This window comes from Chanos chanos, chromosome 11, assembly GCF_902362185.1.
Source record: "Chanos chanos chromosome 11, fChaCha1.1, whole genome shotgun sequence".
Lineage (NCBI taxonomy): Eukaryota > Metazoa > Chordata > Actinopteri > Gonorynchiformes > Chanidae > Chanos > Chanos chanos.
Genome location: NC_044505.1, coordinates 12,354,240 through 12,378,151, shown reverse-complemented (window position 1 = coordinate 12,378,151; position 23,912 = coordinate 12,354,240). Strand labels below are relative to the sequence as shown.

At 46.4% G+C, this 23,912-nt stretch overlaps 2 protein-coding genes and 17 non-coding genes across 21 annotated transcripts in view; 10 read left to right on the top strand and 9 right to left on the bottom strand.

Moving 5' to 3' along the window:
* The first annotated feature begins 150 nt into the window (after window positions 1-150).
* trnaa-agc (transfer RNA alanine (anticodon AGC)) lies at window positions 151-223 on the top strand. The gene has a single exon. It is a non-coding gene; the product is annotated as a tRNA-Ala (tRNA).
* A 91-nt stretch (window positions 224-314) lies between these two features.
* trnaq-cug (transfer RNA glutamine (anticodon CUG)) lies at window positions 315-386 on the bottom strand. Its single transcript has one exon. It is a non-coding gene; the product is annotated as a tRNA-Gln (tRNA).
* A 114-nt stretch (window positions 387-500) lies between these two features.
* Window positions 501-574, bottom strand: trnai-aau (transfer RNA isoleucine (anticodon AAU)). Its single transcript has one exon. It is a non-coding gene; the product is annotated as a tRNA-Ile (tRNA).
* A 173-nt stretch (window positions 575-747) lies between these two features.
* trnad-guc (transfer RNA aspartic acid (anticodon GUC)) lies at window positions 748-819 on the top strand. The gene has a single exon. It is a non-coding gene; the product is annotated as a tRNA-Asp (tRNA).
* A 551-nt stretch (window positions 820-1,370) lies between these two features.
* trnae-cuc (transfer RNA glutamic acid (anticodon CUC)) lies at window positions 1,371-1,442 on the top strand. Its single transcript has one exon. It is a non-coding gene; the product is annotated as a tRNA-Glu (tRNA).
* A 1,152-nt stretch (window positions 1,443-2,594) lies between these two features.
* Window positions 2,595-2,681, bottom strand: trnay-gua (transfer RNA tyrosine (anticodon GUA)). The gene is given in 2 exon segments: window positions 2,595-2,630; window positions 2,645-2,681. It is a non-coding gene; the product is annotated as a tRNA-Tyr (tRNA).
* Window positions 2,682-3,346: 665 nt separating this feature from the next.
* On the top strand, window positions 3,347-3,419 carry trnaa-agc (transfer RNA alanine (anticodon AGC)). Its single transcript has one exon. It is a non-coding gene; the product is annotated as a tRNA-Ala (tRNA).
* A 91-nt stretch (window positions 3,420-3,510) lies between these two features.
* On the bottom strand, window positions 3,511-3,582 carry trnaq-cug (transfer RNA glutamine (anticodon CUG)). The gene has a single exon. It is a non-coding gene; the product is annotated as a tRNA-Gln (tRNA).
* A 124-nt stretch (window positions 3,583-3,706) lies between these two features.
* Window positions 3,707-3,780, bottom strand: trnai-aau (transfer RNA isoleucine (anticodon AAU)). The gene has a single exon. It is a non-coding gene; the product is annotated as a tRNA-Ile (tRNA).
* A 173-nt stretch (window positions 3,781-3,953) lies between these two features.
* trnad-guc (transfer RNA aspartic acid (anticodon GUC)) lies at window positions 3,954-4,025 on the top strand. Its single transcript has one exon. It is a non-coding gene; the product is annotated as a tRNA-Asp (tRNA).
* A 551-nt stretch (window positions 4,026-4,576) lies between these two features.
* trnae-cuc (transfer RNA glutamic acid (anticodon CUC)) lies at window positions 4,577-4,648 on the top strand. The gene has a single exon. It is a non-coding gene; the product is annotated as a tRNA-Glu (tRNA).
* A 1,152-nt stretch (window positions 4,649-5,800) lies between these two features.
* trnay-gua (transfer RNA tyrosine (anticodon GUA)) lies at window positions 5,801-5,887 on the bottom strand. The gene is given in 2 exon segments: window positions 5,801-5,836; window positions 5,851-5,887. It is a non-coding gene; the product is annotated as a tRNA-Tyr (tRNA).
* A 671-nt stretch (window positions 5,888-6,558) lies between these two features.
* Window positions 6,559-6,631, top strand: trnaa-agc (transfer RNA alanine (anticodon AGC)). Its single transcript has one exon. It is a non-coding gene; the product is annotated as a tRNA-Ala (tRNA).
* A 91-nt stretch (window positions 6,632-6,722) lies between these two features.
* trnaq-cug (transfer RNA glutamine (anticodon CUG)) lies at window positions 6,723-6,794 on the bottom strand. The gene has a single exon. It is a non-coding gene; the product is annotated as a tRNA-Gln (tRNA).
* A 124-nt stretch (window positions 6,795-6,918) lies between these two features.
* Window positions 6,919-6,992, bottom strand: trnai-aau (transfer RNA isoleucine (anticodon AAU)). The gene has a single exon. It is a non-coding gene; the product is annotated as a tRNA-Ile (tRNA).
* A 176-nt stretch (window positions 6,993-7,168) lies between these two features.
* Window positions 7,169-7,240, top strand: trnad-guc (transfer RNA aspartic acid (anticodon GUC)). The gene has a single exon. It is a non-coding gene; the product is annotated as a tRNA-Asp (tRNA).
* Window positions 7,241-8,199: 959 nt separating this feature from the next.
* Window positions 8,200-8,273, top strand: trnai-aau (transfer RNA isoleucine (anticodon AAU)). The gene has a single exon. It is a non-coding gene; the product is annotated as a tRNA-Ile (tRNA).
* A 210-nt stretch (window positions 8,274-8,483) lies between these two features.
* Window positions 8,484-12,704, bottom strand: exosc9 (exosome component 9). The gene is made up of 12 exons (XM_030788182.1): window positions 12,631-12,704; window positions 12,390-12,484; window positions 12,083-12,202; window positions 11,591-11,693; window positions 10,983-11,120; window positions 10,680-10,762; window positions 10,228-10,360; window positions 9,991-10,079; window positions 9,735-9,881; window positions 9,066-9,199; window positions 8,881-8,953; window positions 8,484-8,568 (listed from the first exon to the last, which is right to left on the bottom strand). Exons 1-12 carry the CDS (start codon window positions 12,694-12,696, stop codon window positions 8,505-8,507), a joined length of 1,245 nt encoding a protein of 414 aa, XP_030644042.1. The 5' UTR covers window positions 12,697-12,704; the 3' UTR covers window positions 8,484-8,504.
* A 7,333-nt stretch (window positions 12,705-20,037) lies between these two features.
* The window catches only part of apbb2b (amyloid beta (A4) precursor protein-binding, family B, member 2b), a 40,353-nt gene continuing 36,478 nt past the window's right edge, over window positions 20,038-23,912 (top strand). For all 3 annotated transcript variants that reach the window (XM_030787981.1, XM_030787980.1, XM_030787982.1), the window contains exon 1: window positions 20,038-20,119. The gene's annotated coding sequence lies outside the window, so the exon portion shown is untranslated. The remainder of the gene's footprint in view (window positions 20,120-23,912) is intronic.

The following is a 23,912-nucleotide window of genomic DNA, read 5'->3' as shown; positions in this document are numbered from 1 at the left end:
CGCTAGCTCGATAGCTAGTTTGGCTGATGTTTTTGTCTAGCTTTAGCTTTCAAGTTGAACTGACAAACCTTTGCGGAGGGGCACTTCCCATGGAAGCTGCCGGTCCGCCCTCCAAGCGCGCCCCCGACGGACTGGGGACGAGGTCGGCAAGGGGAATTAGCTCAAATGGTAGAGCGCTCGCTTAGCATGCGAGAGGTAGCGGGATCGATGCCCGCATTCTCCACGGGCGTTCCTTTTTTTTGTAATGCATTTCAAGCTGCCGCAGCAGCCGAACTTCAGCGTGGCGCGCTCCGGCACAGCAAAAAGGCAGCCAAAGGTCCCACCGAGATTTGAACTCGGATCGCTGGATTCAGAGTCCAGAGTGCTAACCATTACACCATGGAACCTCCCAACGTCCCCGGACCTTGGTTTCCTCCGACGGCGGGAGCGTAGGCAAAGAACCCGAAAAGCGCAGCTCAGCGTCCAAGCGTTCTGACGGCCCAGGTAGAGAAAAAGCAGGCTGGCCCGTACGGGGATCGAACCCGCGACCTTGGCGTTATTAGCACCACGCTCTGACCAACTGAGCTAACCGGCCTAACAGCATGAGTCTTGGAGCAAAAAAAAAAAAAAAAAAAAACTGGGCGCCTTCTTGGGTCGCTTGCCAGGCCCAGAGAGTGTGGACATTCTTGACCCAGACGTTCCGGTTTTTGACAGCGTCCTTGGCATTTTGCTTTCGTTTGCTATCCGCTTCAAGCCACCGGCGCCGTGTCCTCGTTAGTATAGTGGTGAGTATCCCCGCCTGTCACGCGGGAGACCGGGGTTCGATTCCCCGACGGGGAGCAGCTGCACCTTTTTGCCGCTCGTTGGCATCCTTGACCATCAAAGAACGAGTGTGCTGCTTTTTTTTTCAGTTTTGGGGACAGGACATGCACTCTTGTCAATGGCTTGTGTATCCCTGGCCGCAGCAGAATGGGTGTGGGTGTTGGGAAAGTGTGAAACCTACTGCAGAAAAGGTCAATGGCCTCATCCGACACCTCCCCCCTTGGGCTGTTTGTCGGGCCGTTATGAGTTTCATGCTGTTCCAAGCTCCCTTTGATATACTGGACGTGGGAGAGTGCGCTGTTTTCACTAACTTGTGTATCCTTGACAGTTTGCAAAGGCTTTGCTGCAACTAGAAGGTGACCCAAGGAGGCACCCAGACGTCTGCGAAGGCCACGGCGTGCAACTGGGTTATGTGGGCCGGTCATCTCGGGGTGGCGGGTTGGAGCTTCACCTCGGACGGCGTTACTTCTTTTCACCAAAGCGCCGGCACACCGAGAGGGCGTGCATGCCGAGCAGGGCCCTGTGCTCGGGGGCCCACGCCAGCAGGGCCAAGGAGATAAGTCTTGACCTCCCTGGTGGTCTAGTGGTTAGGATTCGGCGCTCTCACCGCCGCGGCCCGGGTTCGATTCCCGGTCAGGGAAGTTGCTTTTGACTCCCTCCGGTGCCACCACAGCCTGCGGACCTACGTCAGGTGAAGCAGACCTCTGCGTCTTTCGTGCCTGTCGGCAAGTTTCAGCCGAGAAATCGACCGACGCGTGGTGTTGGGGTGTTGGGAGAGTGTCCAAAAAGGTCTTAACGTCAATGGCCTTCTGGGCCCCTTCATCCAACACGTGCCCATTCGACGGTGTGTCGGGCCGTTATCAGCTTTGTGTCGTTCCAGGCTGCCTTTGTGCTATCTTCTTTTCCCGTTACCTTCCCGTAAGCTACTTTGGCTAACGTTTTTGTCAAGCTTTAGCTTTCAAGTTGAACTGACAAGCCGTTGTGGAGGGGCACTTCCCATGGACGCTGCCGGTCTGCCGTCCAGGCGCGCCCCCGAAGGACTGGGAAGGGGGCAGGCAAGGGAAATCAACCGACGCCCTTCCCACCACATGCATAATGCTATCGCTAGCTAAATAGCTAGTTTGGCTAACGTTCTTGTCAAGCTTTAGCCTTCACGTCGTGAACTGACAAACCTTTGTGGAGGGGCGCTTCCAACGTAAGCTGCCGGTCTGCCGTCCAAGCGTTCCCCCGAAGGACTGGGAAAGGGGCAGGCAAGGGAAATCAACCGACGCCCTTCCCACCGCATGCATAATGCTATCGCTAGCTAAATAGCTAGTTTGGCTAACGTTTTTGTCAAGCTTTAGCCTTCACGTTGTGAACTGACAAACCTTTGTGGAGGGGCCCTTCCAACGTCAGCTGCTGGTCTGCCGTCCAAGCGTTCCCCCGAAGGACTGGGAAAGGGGCAGGCAAGGGAAATCAACCGACGCCCTTCCCACCGCATGCATAATGCTATCTCTAGCTAAATAGCTAGTTTGGCTAACGTGTTTGTCAAGCTTTAGCCTTCACGTCGTGAACTGACAAACCTTTGTGGAGGGGCGCTTCCAACGTAAGCTGCTGGTCTGCCGTCCAAGCGCGCCCCCGAAGGGCTGGGAAAGAGGCAGGCAAGGGAAATCACAGTAACGCTGCAGTGCAAGCGCCAAAATGCAGACCCGCACAGCTCCGGGTCAGGCGGCAGGCGCTCTGGCGATCAGCACGTCTAAGCAGCAGCAACTTTGGTGTTGTCTGCTTGAGGCCTGGGTCGAAGGAAAAGCCTGTCCTTCGAGCCGGACTTGAACCAGCGACCTAAGGATAGCCTGGACGACACCTACAGTCCTCCGCTCTACCAGCTGAGCTATCGAAGGGCACGGGCAAGGTACAGGTGCTTACACCAGGTGACCCGCTCTAAATAAGTCTGGCACGCTCTGGTACCTTTTGTAAAGAGCTTTTTGGACAAACGTGGCGCCGGCCGTCTTCTCGGGGCGACGCTGGCCATGAGGGTGGTTGGGAAGCTGACTCAGTCCCAGGGATGGGCTGAGGTTAAGAATCAGGAGCACTGAGGACAAAGGAAAAGGGCTTGAAACAAGAAGGACATAAGTCAAAAGTAAGGTCGTTTTTAAGATTACCTGCCACTGAGGCCTCCTCCCAAGCGCACACAGGTTGCCGGCCACCACGCTGTGGTGGAATGGGTGCGGGTGTTGGGAGAGTGTCAAAAAAGATGTTAACGTCAATGGCCTTCTGGGTCCCTTCATGCAACACCTGCCCGTCCGGCGGTTTGTCAGGCTCTTATCAGCTTTGTGTCGATCCAGGCTGCCTTTGTGCTATCTGCTTTTCCCGTTACCTTCTCTACTTGCCCTTCCCACCGCATGCATAATGCTATCGCTAGCTCGATAGCTAGTTTGGCTGATGTTTTTGTCTAGCTTTAGCTTTCAAGTTGAACTGACAAACCTTTGCGGAGGGGCACTTCCCATGGAAGCTGCCGGTCCGCCCTCCAAGCGCGCCCCCGACGGACTGGGAACGAGGTCGGCAAGGGGAATTAGCTCAAATGGTAGAGCGCTCGCTTAGCATGCGAGAGGTAGCGGGATCGATGCCCGAATTCTCCACGGGCGTTCCTTTTTTTTGTAATGCATTTCAAGCTGCCGCAGCAGCCGAACTTCAGCGTGGCGCGCTCCGGCACAGCAAAAAGGCAGCCAAAGGTCCCACCGAGATTTGAACTCGGATCGCTGGATTCAGAGTCCAGAGTGCTAACCATTACACCATGGAACCTCCCAACGTCCCCGGACCTTGGTTTCCTCCGACGGCGGGAGCGTAGGCAAAGAACCCGAAAAGCGCAGCTCAGCGTCCAATGTTGTCCACGCGTTCTGACGGCCCAGGTAGAGAAAAAGCAGGCTGGCCCGTACGGGGATCGAACCCGCGACCTTGGCGTTATTAGCACCACGCTCTAACCAACTGAGCTAACCGGCCTAACAGCATGAGTCTTGGAGCAAAAAAAAAAAAAACAGAAAACTGGGCGCCTTCTTGGGTCGCTTGCCAGGCCCAGAGAGTGTGGACATTCTTGACCCAGACGTTCCGGTTTTTGACAGCGTCCTTGGCATTTTGCTTTCGTTTGCTATCCGCTTCAAGCCACCGGCGCCGTGTCCTCGTTAGTATAGTGGTGAGTATCCCCGCCTGTCACGCGGGAGACCGGGGTTCGATTCCCCGACGGGGAGCAGCTGCACCTTTTTGCCGCTCGTTGGCATCCTTGACCATCAAAGAACGAGTGTGCTGCTTTTTTTTTCAGTTTTGGGGACAGGACATGCACTCTTGTCAATGGCTTGTGTATCCCTGGCCGCAGCAGAATGGGTGTGGGTGTTGGGAAAGTGTGAAACCTACTGCAGAAAAGGTCAATGGCCTCATCCGACACCTCCCCCCTTGGGCTGTTTGTCGGGCCGTTATGAGTTTCATGCTGTTCCAAGCTCCCTTTGATATACTGGACGTGGGAGAGTGCGCTGTTTTCACTAACTTGTGTATCCTTGACAGTTTGCAAAGGCTTTGCTGCAACTAGAAGGTGACCCAAGGAGGCACCCAGACGTCTGCGAAGGCCACGGCGTGCAACTGGGTTATGTGGGCCGGTCATCTCGGGGTGGCGGGTTGGAGCTTCACCTCGGACGGCGTTACTTCTTTTCACCAAAGCGCCGGCACACCGAGAGGGCGTGCATGCCGAGCAGGGCCCTGTGCTCGGGGGCCCACGCCAGCAGGGCCAAGGAGATAAGTCTTGACCTCCCTGGTGGTCTAGTGGTTAGGATTCGGCGCTCTCACCGCCGCGGCCCGGGTTCGATTCCCGGTCAGGGAAGTTGCTTTTGACTCCCTCCGGTGCCACCACAGCCTGCGGACCTACGTCAGGTGAAGCAGACCTCTGCGTCTTTCGTGCCTGTCGGCAAGTTTCAGCCGAGAAATCGACCGACGCGTGGTGTTGGGGTGTTGGGAGAGTGTCCAAAAAGGTCTTAACGTCAATGGCCTTCTGGGCCCCTTCATCCAACACGTGCCCATTCGACGGTGTGTCGGGCCGTTATCAGCTTTGTGTCGTTCCAGGCTGCCTTTGTGCTATCTTCTTTTCCCGTTACCTTCCCGTAAGCTACTTTGGCTAACGTTTTTGTCAAGCTTTAGCTTTCAAGTTGAACTGACAAGCCGTTGTGGAGGGGCACTTCCCATGGACGCTGCCGGTCTGCCGTCCAGGCGCGCCCCCGAAGGACTGGGAAGGGGGCAGGCAAGGGAAATCAACCGACGCCCTTCCCACCGCATGCATAATGCTATCGCTAGCTAAATAGCTAGTTTGGCTAACGTTTTTGTCAAGCTTTAGCCTTCACGTCGTGAACTGACAAACCTTTGTGGAGGGGCGCTTCCAACGTAAGCTGCCGGTCTGCCGTCCAAGCGTTCCCCCGAAGGACTGGGAAAGGGGCAGGCAAGGGAAATCAACCGACGCCCTTCCCACCGCATGCATAAGGCTATCTCTAGCTAAATAGCTAGTTTGGCTAACGTGTTTGTCAAGCTTTAGCCTTCACGTTGTGAACTGACAAACCTTTGTGGAGGGGCCCTTCCAACGTCAGCTGCCGGTCTGCCGTCCAAGCGTTCCCCCGAAGGACTGGGAAAGGGGCAGGCAAGGGAAATCAACCGACGCCCTTCCCACCGCATGCATAAGGCTATCTCTAGCTAAATAGCTAGTTTGGCTAACGTGTTTGTCAAGCTTTAGCCTTCACGTCGTGAACTGACAAACCTTTGTGGAGGGGCGCTTCCAACGTAAGCTGCTGGTCTGCCGTCCAAGCGCGCCCCCGAAGGGCTGGGAAAGAGGCAGGCAAGGGAAATCACAGTAACGCTGCAGTGCAAGCGCCAAAATGCAGACCCGCACAGCTCCGGGTCAGGCGGCAGGCGCTCTGGCGATCAGCACGTCTAAGCAGCAGCAACTTTGGTGTTGTCTGCTTGAGGCCTGGGTCGAAGGAAAAGCCTGTCCTTCGAGCCGGACTTGAACCAGCGACCTAAGGATAGCCTGGACGACACCTACAGTCCTCCGCTCTACCAGCTGAGCTATCGAAGGGCACGGGCAAGGTAGTTTACCAGGTGCTTACACCAGGTGACCCGCTCTAAATAAGTCTGGCACGCTCTGGTACCTTTTGTAAAGAGCTTTTTGGACAAACGTGGCGCCGGCCGTCTTCTCGGGGCGACGCTGGCCATGAGGGTGGTTGGGAAGCTGACTCAGTCCCAGGGATGGGCTGAGGTTAAGAATCAGGAGCACTGAGGACAAAGGAAAAGGGCTTGAAACAAGAAGGACATAAGTCAAAAGTAAGGTCGTTTTTAAGATTACCTGCCACTGAGGCCTCCTCCCAAGCGCACACAGGTTGCCGGCCACCACGCTGTGGTGGAATGGGTGCGGGTGTTGGGAGAGTGTCAAAAAAGATGTTAACGTCAATGGCCTTCTGGGTCCCTTCATGCAACACCTGCCCGTCCGGCGGTTTGTCAGGCTCTTATCAGCTTTGTGTCGATCCAGGCTGCCTTTGTGCTATCTGCTTTTCCCGTTACCTTCTCTACTTGCCCTTCCCACCGCATGCATAATGCTATCGCTAGCTCGATAGCTAGTTTGGCTGATGTTTTTGTCTAGCTTTAGCTTTCAAGTTGAACTGACAAACCTTTGCGGAGGGGCACTTCCCATGGAAGCTGCCGGTCCGCCCTCCAAGCGCGCCCCCGACGGACTGGGAACGAGGTCGGCAAGGGGAATTAGCTCAAATGGTAGAGCGCTCGCTTAGCATGCGAGAGGTAGCGGGATCGATGCCCGCATTCTCCACGGGCGTTCCTTTTTTTTGTAATGCATTTCAAGCTGCCGCAGCAGCCGAACTTCAGCGTGGCGCGCTCCGGCACAGCAAAAAGGCAGCCAAAGGTCCCACCGAGATTTGAACTCGGATCGCTGGATTCAGAGTCCAGAGTGCTAACCATTACACCATGGAACCTCCCAACGTCCCCGGACCTTGGTTTCCTCCGACGGCGGGAGCGTAGGCAAAGAACCCGAAAAGCGCAGCTCAGCGTCCAATGTTGTCCACGCGTTCTGACGGCCCAGGTAGAGAAAAAGCAGGCTGGCCCGTACGGGGATCGAACCCGCGACCTTGGCGTTATTAGCACCACGCTCTAACCAACTGAGCTAACCGGCCTAACAGCATGAGTCTTGGAGCAAAAAAAAAAAAAAAAAAAAAAAACTGGGCGCCTTCTTGGGTCGCTTGCCAGGCCCAGAGAGTGTGGACATTCTTGACCCAGACGTTCCGGTTTTTGACAGCGTCCTTGGCATTTTGCTTTCGTTTGCTATCCGCTTCAAGCCACCGGCACCGTGTCCTCGTTAGTATAGTGGTGAGTATCCCCGCCTGTCACGCGGGAGACCGGGGTTCGATTCCCCGACGGGGAGCAGCTGCACCTTTTTGCCGCTCGTTGGCATCCTTGACCATCAAAGAACGAGTGTGCTGCTTTTTTTTTCAGTTTTGGGGACAGGACATGCACTCTTGTCAATGGCTTGTGTATCCCTGGCCGCAGCAGAATGGGTGTGGGTGTTGGGAAAGTGTGAAACCTACTGCAGAAAAGGTCAATGGCCTCATCCGACACCTCCCCCCTTGGGCTGTTTGTCGGGCCGTTATGAGTTTCATGCTGTTCCAAGCTCCCTTTGATATACTGGACGTGGGAGAGTGCGCTGTTTTCACTAACTTGTGTATCCTTGACAGTTTGCGTCTTTCGTGCGTGTCGGCAAGTTTCAGCCGAGAAATCGACCGACGCGTGGTGTTGGGGTGACACCGTTGAGAAGAATGTGAGCAGCGTAGAATCTGATCGAACGATCTCGGTATTTCACGAATGTCTGAACATTAAAAAATACACAATGAAGCAAACTTTTTGTCAATCAAGCAACCTCAGATATCACCAGACACACTGACATGTTTAATTTTCACTTCCTGTACTCTCTCTCTTTTCCCTTTTCACGTCTTCTCCCTCTTCTTTCCCCCTCTCGCTGTCAATTTTCATTCGAGCTAGGGCGCTCGTTTAGCATGCGGGAGGTAGGGGTCAGTGCTCACTTTCGCCTAAGGGCTGTTTTTGCAGGGTTTTGGAGGACATGGGGAAGTGGTGGTAGGGTTTTCAGTAGATCTGAGCAAACTGCTCGTTCGACTCTTACTGACGTGACGGACAGTGTTCTGTGAGGAGCTGTTACAGTGCGCTGATATTGCTCAGGACGCTCTTTCCGCGTGAACGTGCACCGAACATATGTAAGTGCACTTCAGTCGTCCCCTAAAAAAGAAACTGCAAAGCATGGCGAATATATCCTGCTAGACATCACAGAAATTGTAATAGAAAGTGTGAGAAAACGCCGTCGAACAATGTGGCCGGTTAGCTCAGTTGGTTAGAGCGTGGTGCTAATAACGCCAAGGTCGCGGGTTCGATCCCCGTACGGGCCAAGATAGATTTTGAAAGTGTTTAACATCCTGTTCAATTTTCAACTTGCTGGTATATTGTTCAGTGTTTAAAGTCTACGATAGAACACGCGATTAAAAATACAGCAATCACACAACTCAGTTTATATCCACATGCACATTTATTATGCCATTTCAAAAAAGAAACTTACAAACAAAAACAAATCAAGGACTAAATTAGGGTTTGGTAGTATCCTGGGGATCAGCACAGTGGGTTCAATGCGACGTCTTTTGTTTCTTTGGTGCCTCTACCCCCTTTTTTGAACCACCTTCCAACCTCCTTGGGAAAAAAAATCAAGTAAACAATGAACTCATTTGTAAAACTTTGGATTTATTTAATTAGCGCACCACATCAGTTTTCATCTCAATCTCTGAGTTCACTAATTTGACTTAATTCTGATGATTGTCCAGTTACTGTGGTACATTTTTAAGAATGCCTTGAGAGTTTACACAAGAAAAAGAACCAGCAGCAAAGCCACATTAATATGTGCAAAACAATGGTTATTCTAACAAAGTCATTAAATAATACACGCTGAGCTTTTAATAACCAATAATGCTAAGGGAAGAAGGGTAGTTTTCACCGGGCACTCACTTAGGTTTGTTTGCGTCCGGATTCAAAATGACCACATCATCTTCTTCGCTGTCCGAGAGTACCATCACTTCACCTGAAACACACACACACACACACACACACACACACACACACACACACACACATCTTAGCAAACTGATTTTAGGTCCTGATCAGTATGAATAAAATCCAGTTTTTCCCTCTACCTGTGCTCATTTCCTCTTTTTCATGCTGTTCCTCTTCTTCATCTTCCTCCTCCTCTAGGCCCCATGTGTTCAGTAACCCCTCCCCTACTTGACCGGTCCCAGGGGCTGGAACAACGGGTGAGGGCACTTTTACGCTGACAGGAAGGTTAAAGGTAAATGACATGCATAGAAAAAAGAATGGCCAAAATGAACTGCGAAACTTAATCGCTTTGGCTCAGTTTTAGCCAATCCTTCTTTTGAAAGCCTAAAGCCCTGCACTGACACATCTCCATCGGCAAATCAAGGACTTAGTAAACAGCCGATGAACTGAATTGGTTGTGCTATGTGGAATGCAAAGGACCTCCAGGGATAGGACTGGAAGCATTGGTTTAGCTAACAAATGTACCTTTTGTTGTTTAAGGAATTACAATGAGCCTCAAGCACTACTTCACTAAATGACTGTGTGAAAAGGTTAAAAGTGTGAAAAGATATCTATGTTTCCTGATCCTTCCATTCTGTCATTAATCGAAAAGTTCAAAAACTAAAACTCCTCCACTCAATACCAAACAAACACTATTTCCAAACCCAAAATGTCTCCCAGTGCTATTAGTCATGTGCCCCTGAACCTTCATCGGTTTCTGAAAAACTATCACTACATGCGGCTAGATTAATCAGCCAGTCAGAGGATACATGTCAGGCTGGGCCTCTGTTCTACTAATGATCTCATTGGCTGTGTCCTGGACGTCTGTCATCTCTACCGGGGCTTCATCTTTTTTCAGTGCTGTGATTCGCTCTTTGGGCATTGACTCGGCAAAGCCAAACTTCCCACCCTCCTTCCTGAAAAAGAAAAAAACAAAGCCAAAACCCTGAAGTGTAATAATACATCCACATTGACTCCATAATAAAGTGAAATGGTTTGCATGCTTATTTTTCTGTGTTGTCTCACCTGGCTCTCTTGTCATTGTCTAAGGCTTTGTTGATAAGTTCAGTTATCTCAGATACCTTCACGCTGGCAATTTTACTGCATCTCAGCACCTGTAAATCAGAAACGCGCACACACACACACACACACAGATAAACACACAAACACATAAACACACACGCACAGGGTCAGCCTTAACGACAAGTGCTGTGTTTGCCAGCTCACACCTTCTCTCTCTCTCTCTCTCTCGCTCTCACTCACTTGTTCTTTGAGTAACATGATACCCCCGCTGGACTGAATAGAGCAGATCTCTCTGTGTTTGTTCATAGCGATGACCAGCAATCCATCCATCACCCTTTCTTCTCTTTCACATGGGTCCACCAGCAGATAGGTGCTGTTTCAGAACAAATAATGGCATGTGATAAAAGGTAATGCTAAGCAATTAGACAAGATATTCTGTTATACAGTATGGCATGAAATCAACCTAAGTGTGTTACAATGATCACATTAATATCTACAGAGTTGGCTTCATGATAGACAGGGGGTGAAAACAATATGAAATATTAGATTTTATAATGTGACGGTACATTTGAACATGACATTTGACTGTGCTGAAAGAATGTGAAGATGATGTAAAACTTAAATAAGAGCTTCACAATGTTTTTATTTGAATTGCTTTTTAATGTGTTATTATATGTTCAGGTATTACTCACCCCTGCTGGAAGAAGGCAAAGCTAACACAGATGGGCATGTGGTAGATACTTAAGGGAATCGGATCCCTCTCCTCAGGAGTGAACTGATTAAAACACACACACACACACACAACCAACTATCAATAAATCAATTCTCTCTGAAGTGCAATCCACAATCACTTGAACATCACTTTATAATCTAAAATAGCAACTGTTTATGAACATGGGCAATGAAAAAGCAAACAAACAAACAAACAAAAGCAGACTGTAACAGAGCATGAGGAACTATGTTTGTTTAGTGAAATGAGAGCCAGTGACCCTCACCACGGTGATGTCGCGTCCCTGGATGGCGACCTCAGGGCGTCTGAAATGCGACAAGGCAGCGATGGCGGCGATGCTCGCTGCGTCCATCAAGTTACCGTCGTGATTCAACACGTGCACGTCCACACGGATCTGCCACACCTGTCAATCAAACGGCCGGACAAGTCCATCGTTATCGGTCTGATGGCTCATCAGATCAGAACAGGTATGTTGGCTTAGCATTAATCAAAGACTGCTGTGAACACAGTACGATAAAGGTCGAAAGACTTACAGTAACTCTCTATAGTAACTGAAACAGACCAGTGTCTCGTGAGCACGCTAAAGTCTGTTGCTGATTGCTGATTTATAGATATTGCTACCGTAATGCTAACAAATTGGATATTGTTGTGTAATAGTGACTGCCTGAGATTGAATTTTGACTGTAAAAACTGTTCATATACTTTTTTTCATGGTGCCTGTGACAGATTTCCTGGTGCGTTACATTCTTGGTGACTTCCTGCTGATATGTGCATTTGTTTCTTTCTATGTGTTTTAATGTTTTGTGTTTCTGCAGCATAGCCAGGGGTCCTTCCAGACGATAAAGGTTGGGAGTCAGTTTAATCTGCCCTTACCTTCTCCCCTGAGATCACACACAGAGACTCTGTGTCTATGCATTTAGAGTTCCGCAAACACCTCTCCAGCTGCCTGTTCAACTTAACCAGCAACTCAGACTGCCTGAAACACACAGACACAGACACACACACACTTTAATGTGGCTGATACACAAAAGCATTGTGAATTAACCATATTAAGCTTGTTTGAGCATTGAAAAGGGACCACCCTTTCCCGCGTTACTTTCAACCCCAAACTGCTGCCCTAGCAACGTCAAACTTGTTCAGTCCAACGCAGAAGAGTATTTATTCCATTCATGGCTGCTTTAAGATTCTTCAATACAGTCTACCTTTCACAAAAGCAAAGGATCATTCAAAACTAAAGCAAACACAAGTAAATTTAGAGGTTGTTTTAAGGTGGCAGGAGGCAAACTAACACTAACTGCTGATTTTTTTAATACTGTGGTGAAGAGCCTGTTGTCTGAAGACCAAAGACTGAAGTTTTCCTGTTACCTGCCAAGTTCAAACGCAGGTGATGCCATAGGTGAAAGCTCCAGGTTGAAAAACAGGATTCCTTCTGTGGGGCGCGAGTCTTTAGGAGGGACAAGCTCACAGGACACCTGTGCAAGGATTCTAAACAAGCGGACACACATGCGCTATAGACTGATAAACATAAGGGATAGGACATCCAACTCTGTATTCGTGTTCACTGAGAAATTTCCGAAGCGTAAAGGTGGACTGGCAGCTGATACAACTGCGACATCCATTGTTGCCAGGGTAATACGTTACGTAAAGTCTAGCTCTCGCGACGCACACATACCTTGTTTTCCCCAGGTCTACGATGCAACATCCGTATTCTGTGCCAAATGTGATTTTAATATTTCTGTAGTCATAAGTCTGTCTGCCATCTACACGCTAGGACGAAAGAAAATTGAGAAATCTGATAAGTAGGCTTACAACATTCCCGGATCATTTACATAGGCTACATTTTCAATTCTGAGTGTAATTTGGAAAGTAATGTCCAACCGCGTACAAATCGAAGAGAAATGCACACTAAATACCTTTTTCTCCTCGACAGCTTTGAGAAGGAACTGCCGCTCGCAGTTTGATAACGGCGTGTCTTTCATTTTGTTCTCTTTTTTTTAACGATATCAAAATTCTATCTCTGTATTACAACACATCTCACGTTTATTTATCCCGCATGGTAACTTGGCGCGATATTATGACGTAGATATCACGCTGTCCTCTTCTTTGGGTGCACTTCGTTTGCCTGCCGCCTGGCGGACATAATCGGTACTATCACAACAGATATTTCTGTGTCTGGTTTACACCCACAGACATGAAGAGAAAAGATTCACAATGCATAACTGATGGAAGCCGCTCTTCTGTAGATTCTGTACCACAGATACATATTATCCATTATTAAGACACACAAATGGACCTTGTATTATTACCTCAGCTCTTCTGAGTACTTACCGTCCATCTGAAGAGTGGTATTTACTGTGGCCCATAGTCAGACTTCTCTGACTTGACCTGCCCTTTAGTGACTCAGTGATGGATTAACTCATTGTACACTGGGCTAGATAATAACATTAAATTAAAGCACTTCTGCTGCCAGACATGTCCAAGACATGACATTTGCGTACATCTAAAGGGATGAAGCCCCTCTATACACTAACCGTGATGTTCACTTCACTGCTTTGGGTCAGTATTCCCCAACTGTACTGTCTCATCTATCACAAAGTCCATTTCCATTACAGGTAATCTCACTAAAAAACTCTCTCTTTTTTCCATCTGACCAGAACACTCTGTATTATACTGTATATATTCCACATTAACCTTCTCCAGCTATAAACCACCACCCCCCCCACCCCCCCCCCCCCCCCCCACCCCCCCCAAATCTAAAGGTATTGACTAATACTAACACTGAAGTATTATCTTGATGAAAGTATTGAATGAATCGGGAGTGAGTAAAGAGGAGCTGTATATGACACAGTTGCTCTTCATCTTTTTTTTTATTAAGATTTCATCGCTCTTGGTGACCGCGACAGGATTTCAGTGGAGGAAGTGACTAGGTCTTTTCGAGTGTTCGGTTTTTAAAATGTCTTTGTAACGCTAAAATAGTTTCTCTTCAAATTTGTGGGACTAAGCTTTTTGTGCGTGGATGTATGTGACTGTGTGTACGTATGTGTGTGTGCATATATGGAAGATTAATATTTGTTGATATGGGAAATACTACATCTATGGTAATGATTCTTGTTGAATAGGTGTTTATAAGACCTGCAGTGTGTGTGTGTGTGTGTGTGTGTGTTTTATTGAAGCCAGGGGTGCTGTTGCACTCCTCTCAGTGTAGGTCTGTCTCTTGGACGTTTTGCCAGACATCGTCTCATAAGGTTTTGACACTCTACAGAGTTAAAAAGAGAAAATCAGGCTTGTAAGACAACTCTTTGCACGACTAAGATAGTTCCTCCTGAAATTAAGTAGTATTATAAATTTTGTGTTTGTGCGAGAAGAACGAAGTGGACAGTGGATGGAAGATGGACAGTGTTTATCCATCTGTGTGTGTGTGTGTGTGTGTGTGTGTGTTTGCGCGCACATGTGACTGTGAGTGTGGGAGTGTGTGTGTGTGTGTGGGGGGGGGGGGGGCAGTTCTTACGTCTGGAGAGTTCCTCCCGTATATAAGGTTCTTCGGTAATGATTTCCCTGGGTGTGCGGAATGGGTGGTCTCCACACAGCATGTCATAGAGCAGAACCCCCAGTTGCCACACTGCTGAAGGCACTGCCCGGTAGGTGGAGCGCTGATACCACTCCGGTGGTGTATACTCACAAGTGCCTACACCACAAGTCAGGCAAACAGTCATCAGTATAATTCTCATAAAATATAATTCTCATCTGCGTGTGTGTTTGTTTGTTTGTTTGCGCGCGCGTGTGTGTGTGTGTGTGCGTGTTTGTGAGCAAGAGAGAAAGAGAGAGAGAGAGAGAGAGATGAGGGGGAGCGGTGCTGTGTTCCTTGCCATTCGCTGCAGATTCACTGTTTGTTTTTTCTGACCTCTGCTGTATAAACAAACATAAATATTTAACTGAACATTGGGTGGAAGACTCAGAAGAAGAGGTTTTGAGGTAGTGAACAAAAAAACAAGAGAGAGAGAGATAGAGAAGTCTTACCACAGTAATCAGTGTAAGGGCCCTCCTGCAGAAAACAGCCACAGCCAAAGTCTATAAGCCAGAGATGCAGACGCCCAGGAGCCATCTGAACTAGAATGTTCTCTGGTTTAATGTCACGGTGTAAAACACCCATGGAGTGAACCTCAATGATCATTTCAACTATCTGCTTAAAAATCACCTACAGAGAGAGAGAGAGAGAGACAGAGAGGGAGAGGGAGAGAAACTGTCACAAAAGGTCTGTGTTGCCAGTGTTCTGTTAATATTTAATGGTAATAACGCTCAGTGAGATGAATTTAAATAGAATGTCTGCTCATTTGCATTAGAGTGTAATAAGAACAGGAGATCTCTACAAAGCATTCTGTCAAAGTTCTGCAAGTGGTAAATGGAACAGAACTGAACTGAATGCCTCTGTAAATAAAACAACACGTTCCTTCACTGTTGGTAACTGTGAGTCAATTCAAGTCAGTCTTTATAGCTCCATTCTGGTCTTCAACCGCTCCTACATGTATGCTTTTGTGTGTGTGTGCATGTGTGCGTGTATGTGTGTGTGACAGAGAGAGATGGAGAGAGAGAGAGAATGTGTGACACCCAACCTTGGCTTCCTCTTCTTTCAGACTCCCTCCCTTCTCCTGTAGGTAATCAAACAGATCCATGGATGGCACTGGTCTCTCCATCACCATAACCAGCTCGTCCTCCATCACAAACCAGTCCAGGAGAGCCACCGCACCCCCGTGACCGGGCTGATCGCCGCGCCGCGTGGAGGGGATCACTTCATCGCAGTTCCATTCTCTGACGCTTTTACCCCTCGCCGTCAGCAGTAGCACCACCTCCAGAGGAAACTTACGCCACTGTCCATTCACATACTACCACGAAAAGGAAAAAAACACAACATTTTCTAATGGTGTTGTTATGTTTTTTTTTTTGTTTTGTTTTTTTTCCCCAGTCACTCCCTGAGTTTTCATTGTTAGAATTATATGTGTTGGCCAGCAGGGGGCAGAAGAGAGCATTATTTCTGACTTCATATTGGGAGGGTGATGTCATTCGGAATTCTAAATTCAAGCATTAAGCCTATGGCCCGTCAGGTTCTCATCTCAGTTTCCCCAGTGCCTCATCTGAACTTACCAGTGTTATCTGTGTCACTCTCTGCATTGGCACATGTTTAATAGCGACCTGAGGAAAATCAAAATCACTCTTTACTGCTGTGTACCCTCTCATAGGCACTGGAAATGTGTGTGTGTGTGTGTGTGTGTGTGTGCACATGCATGTATGCGTATTAGTTACTTGTTTAACAGTGGAGACCAAATCTCCATTAAAATACTCGATAAAACCGATTCAATGTGTGTGTGTGAACATTTTTCCCTTGGGAAATAATTGTTAATAATTGGTAATAGCGGCTATTATTAAACCAAAGGTGAAAAAATCATGTTTTTGGTTATAGTCAGGATTAGGTTATTAAATTAAGTCATTGTGAACAGTTTGTCAGGAGGTAAGGTGAAAGGCACGTGTGTGTGTGTGCGTGTGTGTGTTTGCGTGTGTATTTGTGTGTTTGTGTGTGTATGTGTGTGCGTGCGTGTGTGTGTGTGTGTGTGTGTGTGTGTGTGTGTGTGTGTATTACGGGTATTAAGTCGTCTCTGCGTTGGCCAGCGAACACAGTACCATATCCTCCTCCACCCAAACAATACATATGCTCGTACTTCCTCTCCAGCACTGCTAAGAAAGAAAGAAAGAAAGAAAGAAAGAGAGAGAGGAATGGGAAGAGGAAGACACAATTACAATTCAGTAATTACAATTCAGAGTTCATCCATTTTTACCTCACCAGCGAGTGACAGGTACTGTGACTAAATATTAGGTTACAAAATGGACTTTTGTTGGAATGTGAAATATTACAGTAATAGGACAGATTCTTGTTGAATGTATGTTTGTTTGTGTGTGTGTGTGTGTGTTCTATATGTTGTGTAGTTATGAGGGTTTGGTAACAGCAGTGGTGTCAGTTTTGGGTTCATGAGTTTGTTATTCCAACCTCTGTGAACAGTGTTGCATAGCACGCCATGTGCGGGTTCTCCAGGGGTCGACTCCCTTTTCTGACTCCGCCCCTCAGAGGAAACATCCTCGTTATACTCCCTGGAGCTCAGTCTTTCCTCTTCTCCATTCTCGCTCCTGCTCAACACCTCCTCCTCGTCGTGTTCTTTCTCTCCTCCTTTCCTCTCTGCGCCCTCTTTCTCCAATTGGCTACTCGTGCTCCTCTTCCTCTTGCATCTCCTCCTCCTTTCCTCTCTGTTGGACCGAGCAACCTCCTCTGACCTCCTTACCACTAGGGGTGCTGTGTCTGTGTGGGAGCCTAGTAATGAGAATAGGAGAAAAACAGAGGGACATTTTCACTTTTTTTTTTTTTGGATCACAGAGACAGACTGGTGACTGTGTCAGTATGTTCTCAGTATATACTATATTTAACTGTTCATCGTTGTCATTGACGATGCAGGTCTCCTGTTTCAAAACAACCCCCTATTTGTCTGTCTCTGGCCATCATTAAAAACAAACAAACAAACAAACAAACAAAGCTAAATTAAGTGAAGAACATAACTCCAGATAATAAATAAAACCAGAAGGTTCTTTTTTTTTTAAAACAGCTCTGGATGCTTCACTGTATGCTTGTATTCACTCAAACCATCTATTAAACCACTGGAGCCCATTCATTACCTCACGAACTGCCTGCAGCGCTAATGCAGAGAGAGTAACTTATTAGTGACACTGGTTGCTGCACTGGTGGACTGTCGGATCAAAAACCTGCAAACAGCGTCACCCCTGAGGACTGGCGTTTGAAACCTGCTGTTTAAATTATAGCCTTGACATCAACAGTCAGCTACGTTAAAAAAAAAACAAAAAAACTAAACAAACTAAACAAAACTAAAGTAAACAAATAATAAATAAATAAAAGTCTCTTGCATAAGCGATGGTGTTACCTACAATTTTATGAAGATCCTGTGCGATTGAAAACAAATGAGAAAAGAAAATGAAAATAAAACATTGTGGTCTACTCAACAAATTTACCCTCTCATACAGATAGCATACAGATTTACATGCCCTCTTCAAATTCAAAACATCTCTCTCAGAAAGCTCACACACATAGCCGCCCATTAAACACACGTCATTTACCAATACATTTAACTTATAACCAACACTATAAAATTCAGATAAGGAGAATATATCATTACTACAAAAGTGAATTGGAAAACAAGGCTGCTTGTGACATCAGAGTCATCGTAGTGTTTTTAACAACATGATATTGTTGTGAAAGTGTCATGGAAACTGTGCAGTCTTCTGTATACATTTTTAATAGTTGATTTAATACTCTACTGGACATTCTAATTACGTTATTACTGCAGCATTGCTGGTATTCCTTCTGGCAACATCTCAGATGCAGCTTTTTTTTTTAAACTCAAATAGATTTTTTTTTTGTCACTGCGTTAGTGCAACACCTAAATCATTTATTGTTGTAACCAGTTCCATTCCAGATCTTACTTGAAATATTCATGTAAAGGAACAGAACAAAACAGCCAGTGAGGGCAAATCTGAAATGGATGACACGACAATGCTAACTAATAATAAAAAAGTATTACTGTTAATATATTTAATACCATAAAAATAACTTCATACCCATAAATTGATATTAATACCTTAGGGAGGCAAACTCTCCTCTTACCTTTAAAACTAAACAAAAAGACTTATCTGTTTTCTCTAACTTATGGACAATATAATTTTGATTTAACTTTGTTGTGGACATGTAAAGCCCTTTGAGACAACAGCCTAAATAGTGTTACTGGGCTCTAAATAAACTTGTATTACTATTATTATTATTATTATCATCAACTCCATAACATAAACATATACTCACTTAAATTCTTTCCATATGGAGACTGCAAGGAGCATATGGACATTGTATTCAGAAAAATATTCTCTCAAAAACTACTTCATCGATGGAAAGCTGAATGCTGGTAAAGATAAAAGGTTTCATGAGGTGCGTATGCAGTTTTATTGAAGGTTTTATTCCAAAGAGACAGATAGTGATTTCACAATGACATTCCATGGAACCTTATGACATCAGATTCTAAAGCCAGTGCATGGAAGTTGCTTTATAGGAATTAAAATAATAACAAAACACTGTTAATGATGCAAAGAAAGAGAAAAGTGATTCTAATGCTCCAGTTGTTGAACTGTTACCCAAAATTTCCTTGACATGGCACTGAGGAGAGGTCCAAAAAGTACAGAAAAGACAGGCAGAGGACAATGTGGCTTAGATACACACAGAAAAGTTTATTTCTCTTATGAATTTCCTTTATTTATTTGAAGCTTGTATATATTTAGACACAGAGGATGCTGTCTCATTTTCCTCTGCTTCCACTGCAAGAACACTGAGGGTTTTTTTCTCTTGTGGTTGAGAGTAGAATTGATCTATCTATAATAAACGTTTCTCTCCCTCTCTCTAACACGCGCACACACACACACACACACACACACACACACACAAACAGGGACTGACTTTTATGACACGCGGCCAGACCAGACAAACTGATAACGGCAAAGGAATTCAGTTTGTCCTTGAATGTGAAGCCAACTGTCTCTTGAATAAAGGATCAAAGATCATGCATCCCTCACGCACACTCAGAGTTCACAGAATCCCCTCTTGTGTTGTCTCCTTCTTTACAAAAATAGACGGAGCGCTGACGACAGGGGTCTATTTTAATACAGCAATTCGGTTGCTATGACTAGGCGACATACCCTGCGCATGTACCCCCCCACCTAATTTTTAGTAGTAGGCTACTTCTCCTCGATTCAATGTGGTTTAACAATTTTACCTGTCAATATATTCATACCATCAAGTTTTCTGTTAGAAAAAAACATTATTAAGATTCCAAGAATTGAAATCGATAAACTTGAAAACATGGAGATGACGCTTAAATCTGATCTTGCGTGCGTTATTACATCACAGGACTTGGGGCATTTCGTACTTTTTGAACATATTGAAGTCACTTAGTCGTCTACTGCGGCTGTCCACACAGTATGATCCTCTGCAGGCCAAATGTGGCTGTTTTCTTTGGATGTCATCTGATCCAATGACCATGCATGTCTCACACTTGAAAGGTTTATTTTCTTGTCTCTGTCTGACCAACTTTTGGTAACTCTCTCTCTCTCTCTCTCTCTCTCCTGTCTGTGGGAAACGGGGAATGTGTTTCCTGTAGCTTGCGCACTGATTGGAGATTGCAGTTCCGGAGTGCCGCGGATTGGGGGGTTGGAGTGGAGCTGGAAAGCAACGACATCTGGAAGGGAGGAGAACAGAGGAGAGGAGAGGTAGAAGGAAAAAAAAGAGAAAGGACGCCGACACAGGAGGTAAGTGATGTGGTATGTGAAGAATTTCACATTTGACTGTTTGAGCGTAACAGTTGTATTTAGCATAAGATAACGCAACGAAAGACAAGCCGACGTACCTACCCTTCTGAACGTTGACTTCTGAGTTAATCAGCAGTGAGTAACTTTTAATGGCTTCATGAATGTGAACTTGGTGGTGCTAGGCTATGGTCGGCACTGCATTGTGCTCGGAGTCACGGAATGGAGCAGAAGGCGAGCAGACGCGACGGCAGATGGGGGTCTTTAACTAACCGTATCGACGCACCATGTTAATCGGTATCATCATGTATATATTTACATGGGAGTGTTGTAACATTAAGAGGTGGAATGTTACTCATTTGGACGGGCACTGAAACATCTCGTTCACTACACCAGCTACAGTCGCAATTATGGTTGGTTTGGTGGTCGGGTCCGTGTGTGGGGAATTATATTCCGTAGCGATATTCCTAGAGTTGGTGAGTCGCTAGGTGCTAACAGTGTTGATGTAGTGGAAATGATTAAACAACGCTGTGAACAGTGACGGATTTAAAGTGTTATGCGAACCTCCATGTGCAGAGTGAAATCATCTACTATTTGTTTTCCTCTCTTTTGCTTTACCTTTGGCTTTTACTTTCTTTACGGTCCGTGGCCCCTTTCCTAGGCCAGTAAGTCACAGCGACAGGAGACAATATTAGTCAACCAGCACTGGGGGGGAGTAATTTCAAAGAACCGCTTGACGCTCACTTTTTGAAGTATTGATTAGTATTACCTGTATATATATGCGTTATAGAGAGGCTGTAATTACGGCATATGGATTCGACTGTGAAAGCCGCAGTGGCGAGAGGCTGGCTGGCTTTACGACGCTGGGGCTGCGGCAGGGACAGTGCTATCGCCGACATATTTTTATATCCATTTCCAATTCGCATCGGTCCGCCCTGCAACAGCGCGTCTTCTCCTCCGGCCTGCAAATTGCACAGCTGCGGCTTTCACCTGTACAATGAATGCTTTTGCCTACCGACGTATATCTCTTACGAATATTTACTTTACAATCGCACTGTTTCAGACGCGAGAATTTAGCATTTAAGACTGTGAAGGCTATTACAGTTTGAGATATTCTCGCTCTCTCAATCGTTAAGCTGCGCCAGTCCCTCTGCCACGGGACTGTTTATAAGCAGAAGGGTTTTTTTGCGCTTTTAAAATTGCTTCCAGATTTGATCGCAGTCATTGCTGGCAGCTTTAGGTAATCGCTATGTTTGTTTATGCGCTGGCTCCGGCCCGCATCTAGCCATGTGTTTATATATGCACCAGTCTACGAGATTGCGTCTTACGGCCTTGTTCCCCTAATGATCCAGAGATTGGACTGGTAATTATTGTCCGGAGATTTCTGAAGGCAATCGTTACAGTTCACATTTGTAATAAAACATTAACATACGTTTGTCGTCCCTGCGAAAGCAAAACATCCTTGTAAATGCGCATGATAGAGGGGGAATGCAGGTGAAGCACATAAAGGATAAAGTAATCTTGTCTAATTACGAACAATCCCTCAGGAAAGAGACTTTATTAAGTTATCAGCAGTGTTCACCGAAATCAGACATGATAAAGAGAAAGTCTTCATGCAGTCTGAACAGTGGAATTTAAAAAGACAGGATGTTGTTTGTTTGGTAAAATAGCTTCACAAAATAACTTAATCCATGTATGATGAAGGAAAAAAAAATGGGAGTTTTCCTCCAGCTAGAGCTGAGAGAATTTGTTTCCCCCTCTGACTCTTTAAAATAAACGATGTGTCTTGAACGTCTGACAAGTTGTTGTGCAACGCTGTGAATTTTCGGAGCCAAATTGCTGGGGTTTTTGTGTGCGTTGTAAAAAAATAATGTTTATATCCATGACTTCACTGTCTTTGTCCCAGTGTCAGGAGAGAGGAGAGGGGATGAGGAGTTGTCTTTTTTTGGGGGGGGGGGGGGGGGGGGCGCTGGAACGTTGCAGTGTTGAGACTTAGTCCAAGTACGCATACTGAATTCATAGACAACTTTGTCAGTAAATCCAAAACGTGGCATGAGTTTTCATAATTGCATATAAACAATATGCTTATAGCCACAAGTTGTTCCTGACTGAAAAAAAAGTTGTAGATTTTGCATGGGAGGCGAATAACACTTTGTCTTAATGGGTTTTGCACCTTTCCTGATTTTCACACGTCAGTTTAATTCATAGTACTGCAAATGTCTTGTCGCTTAGCGTCTCTGCATGATTGGATAGGAATTTGAAATCATTTCAGGGTTGACATCTCAATTATATCCTATTTATGAGATAAGTGTAAATCAGTTACAGGGAAATAATCTCGGAGAGAATGCTGAAATTCAGCATTACTGAGATGTTATTTTTTTTTCTTTTTGGCTTGAGATCCGATCCGATCGCTCAACATGCTTGTTTAGGTACCTGAGAAATCATAACCGGACCAAACTTGAAGTTGCACGGATACGATGAGATTTCGCTCTGGACTGGATGGATTGACAGAACGCTAATGAGTCAGGCGTTTTCATGAATTTCATCAGCTCGCGGTCTTCGTACTGTCTCCAGTGTCGAGTGACTGTGACAGAGTTGGTTGATAGCATAGCTGCGGTCCTACGGTCGTTTGCTTAGTCAGTGCCTAATACAGGCTGGTGTCTACCGTGGTGCTGTATGTATACGCAGAGTGAATGACTGCAACTGTTCGACAATGAACAAATGTGCATTCAGTTCGTCCCCCTAGCGTTTCTATAGCATCATGACTGTATAGCCGTCGTAACGTCAAACCCAGGCTATACGTCAACACTCTTTTAGTACCTGTTGCTTTAAGTATGTGTGTGTGTGTGGATGTGTGTGTGCGTGTGTGTGATGGTTTATATTCCAACAGGGTACTGTGCTTCGTCTCTGTCTGCCTTGCTCTTTAAGGGGTTGTAGTTGCTGACTGAGGAAAAAGTGAGTCAGAGAGTGAAAGGGAGAGAGAGAGAGAGAGAGAGAGAGAGAGAGTGAGAGAACGAGAAGAAGGGAAGGGAGGGGAGGGGAGGGGAGGGGAGGGGACGGTGAGAGAGGCTTTATGGAAAAAACTACCAAAAGACAGTAAGGGGCATACACCGCATGAAGACTGTATGGCCCTCCATCTGTAGCACATGAGAGACCCTGTAATACCCAGCCTTAAGCCTAGAATGAGAAAGCTATGGATGCAAACTGTGTGTGTGTGTGTGTGTGTGTTGGGTGCGTGCGTGCACTGATTCATCCATTAACAGTCAACCTCATTTGCATGACACAGATTCTTCGAGCGGAGTCTTTGCGGCTCTAGAGGGAGAGAGAGAGAGAGAGAGAGAGAGATCTGTTGTCGATTCTGTCTCCCCAGCTGTGATCTCCTGCAGTCCTGTTCTCCATTTGTCCCGAAACAGCTATGACCATCAGCACAAGATGTGACTCTCAAAAATAACAGAAGATCAAACCATTTCCCCTTGACTCTGTTTTACACCTCAAGACATTTCGGTCACGTCATGGTAACCACTGATTGGTTAACTTTGTTCGAAGTGGTAACCAAATGACTGTGAAGCAAGGAAAGTTGGGAAACTTTTGGAACGAATGTAAAACACCAGTGACATGGTTAAGCGTGAAACAGTGAGGCAGAGAGAAACTTGTCAGAAAGCTATGTTCGCTGCTCCTGTCCGCCTTGTTCGATGTAAATTTAGTGTTGCTTAAGCAAATCGGCGTCCGTTTTCATAAGTTATCTGATCTGTAGCTTTGCCCATATGACATTTCCCCTCATGAATGATTTCATTCT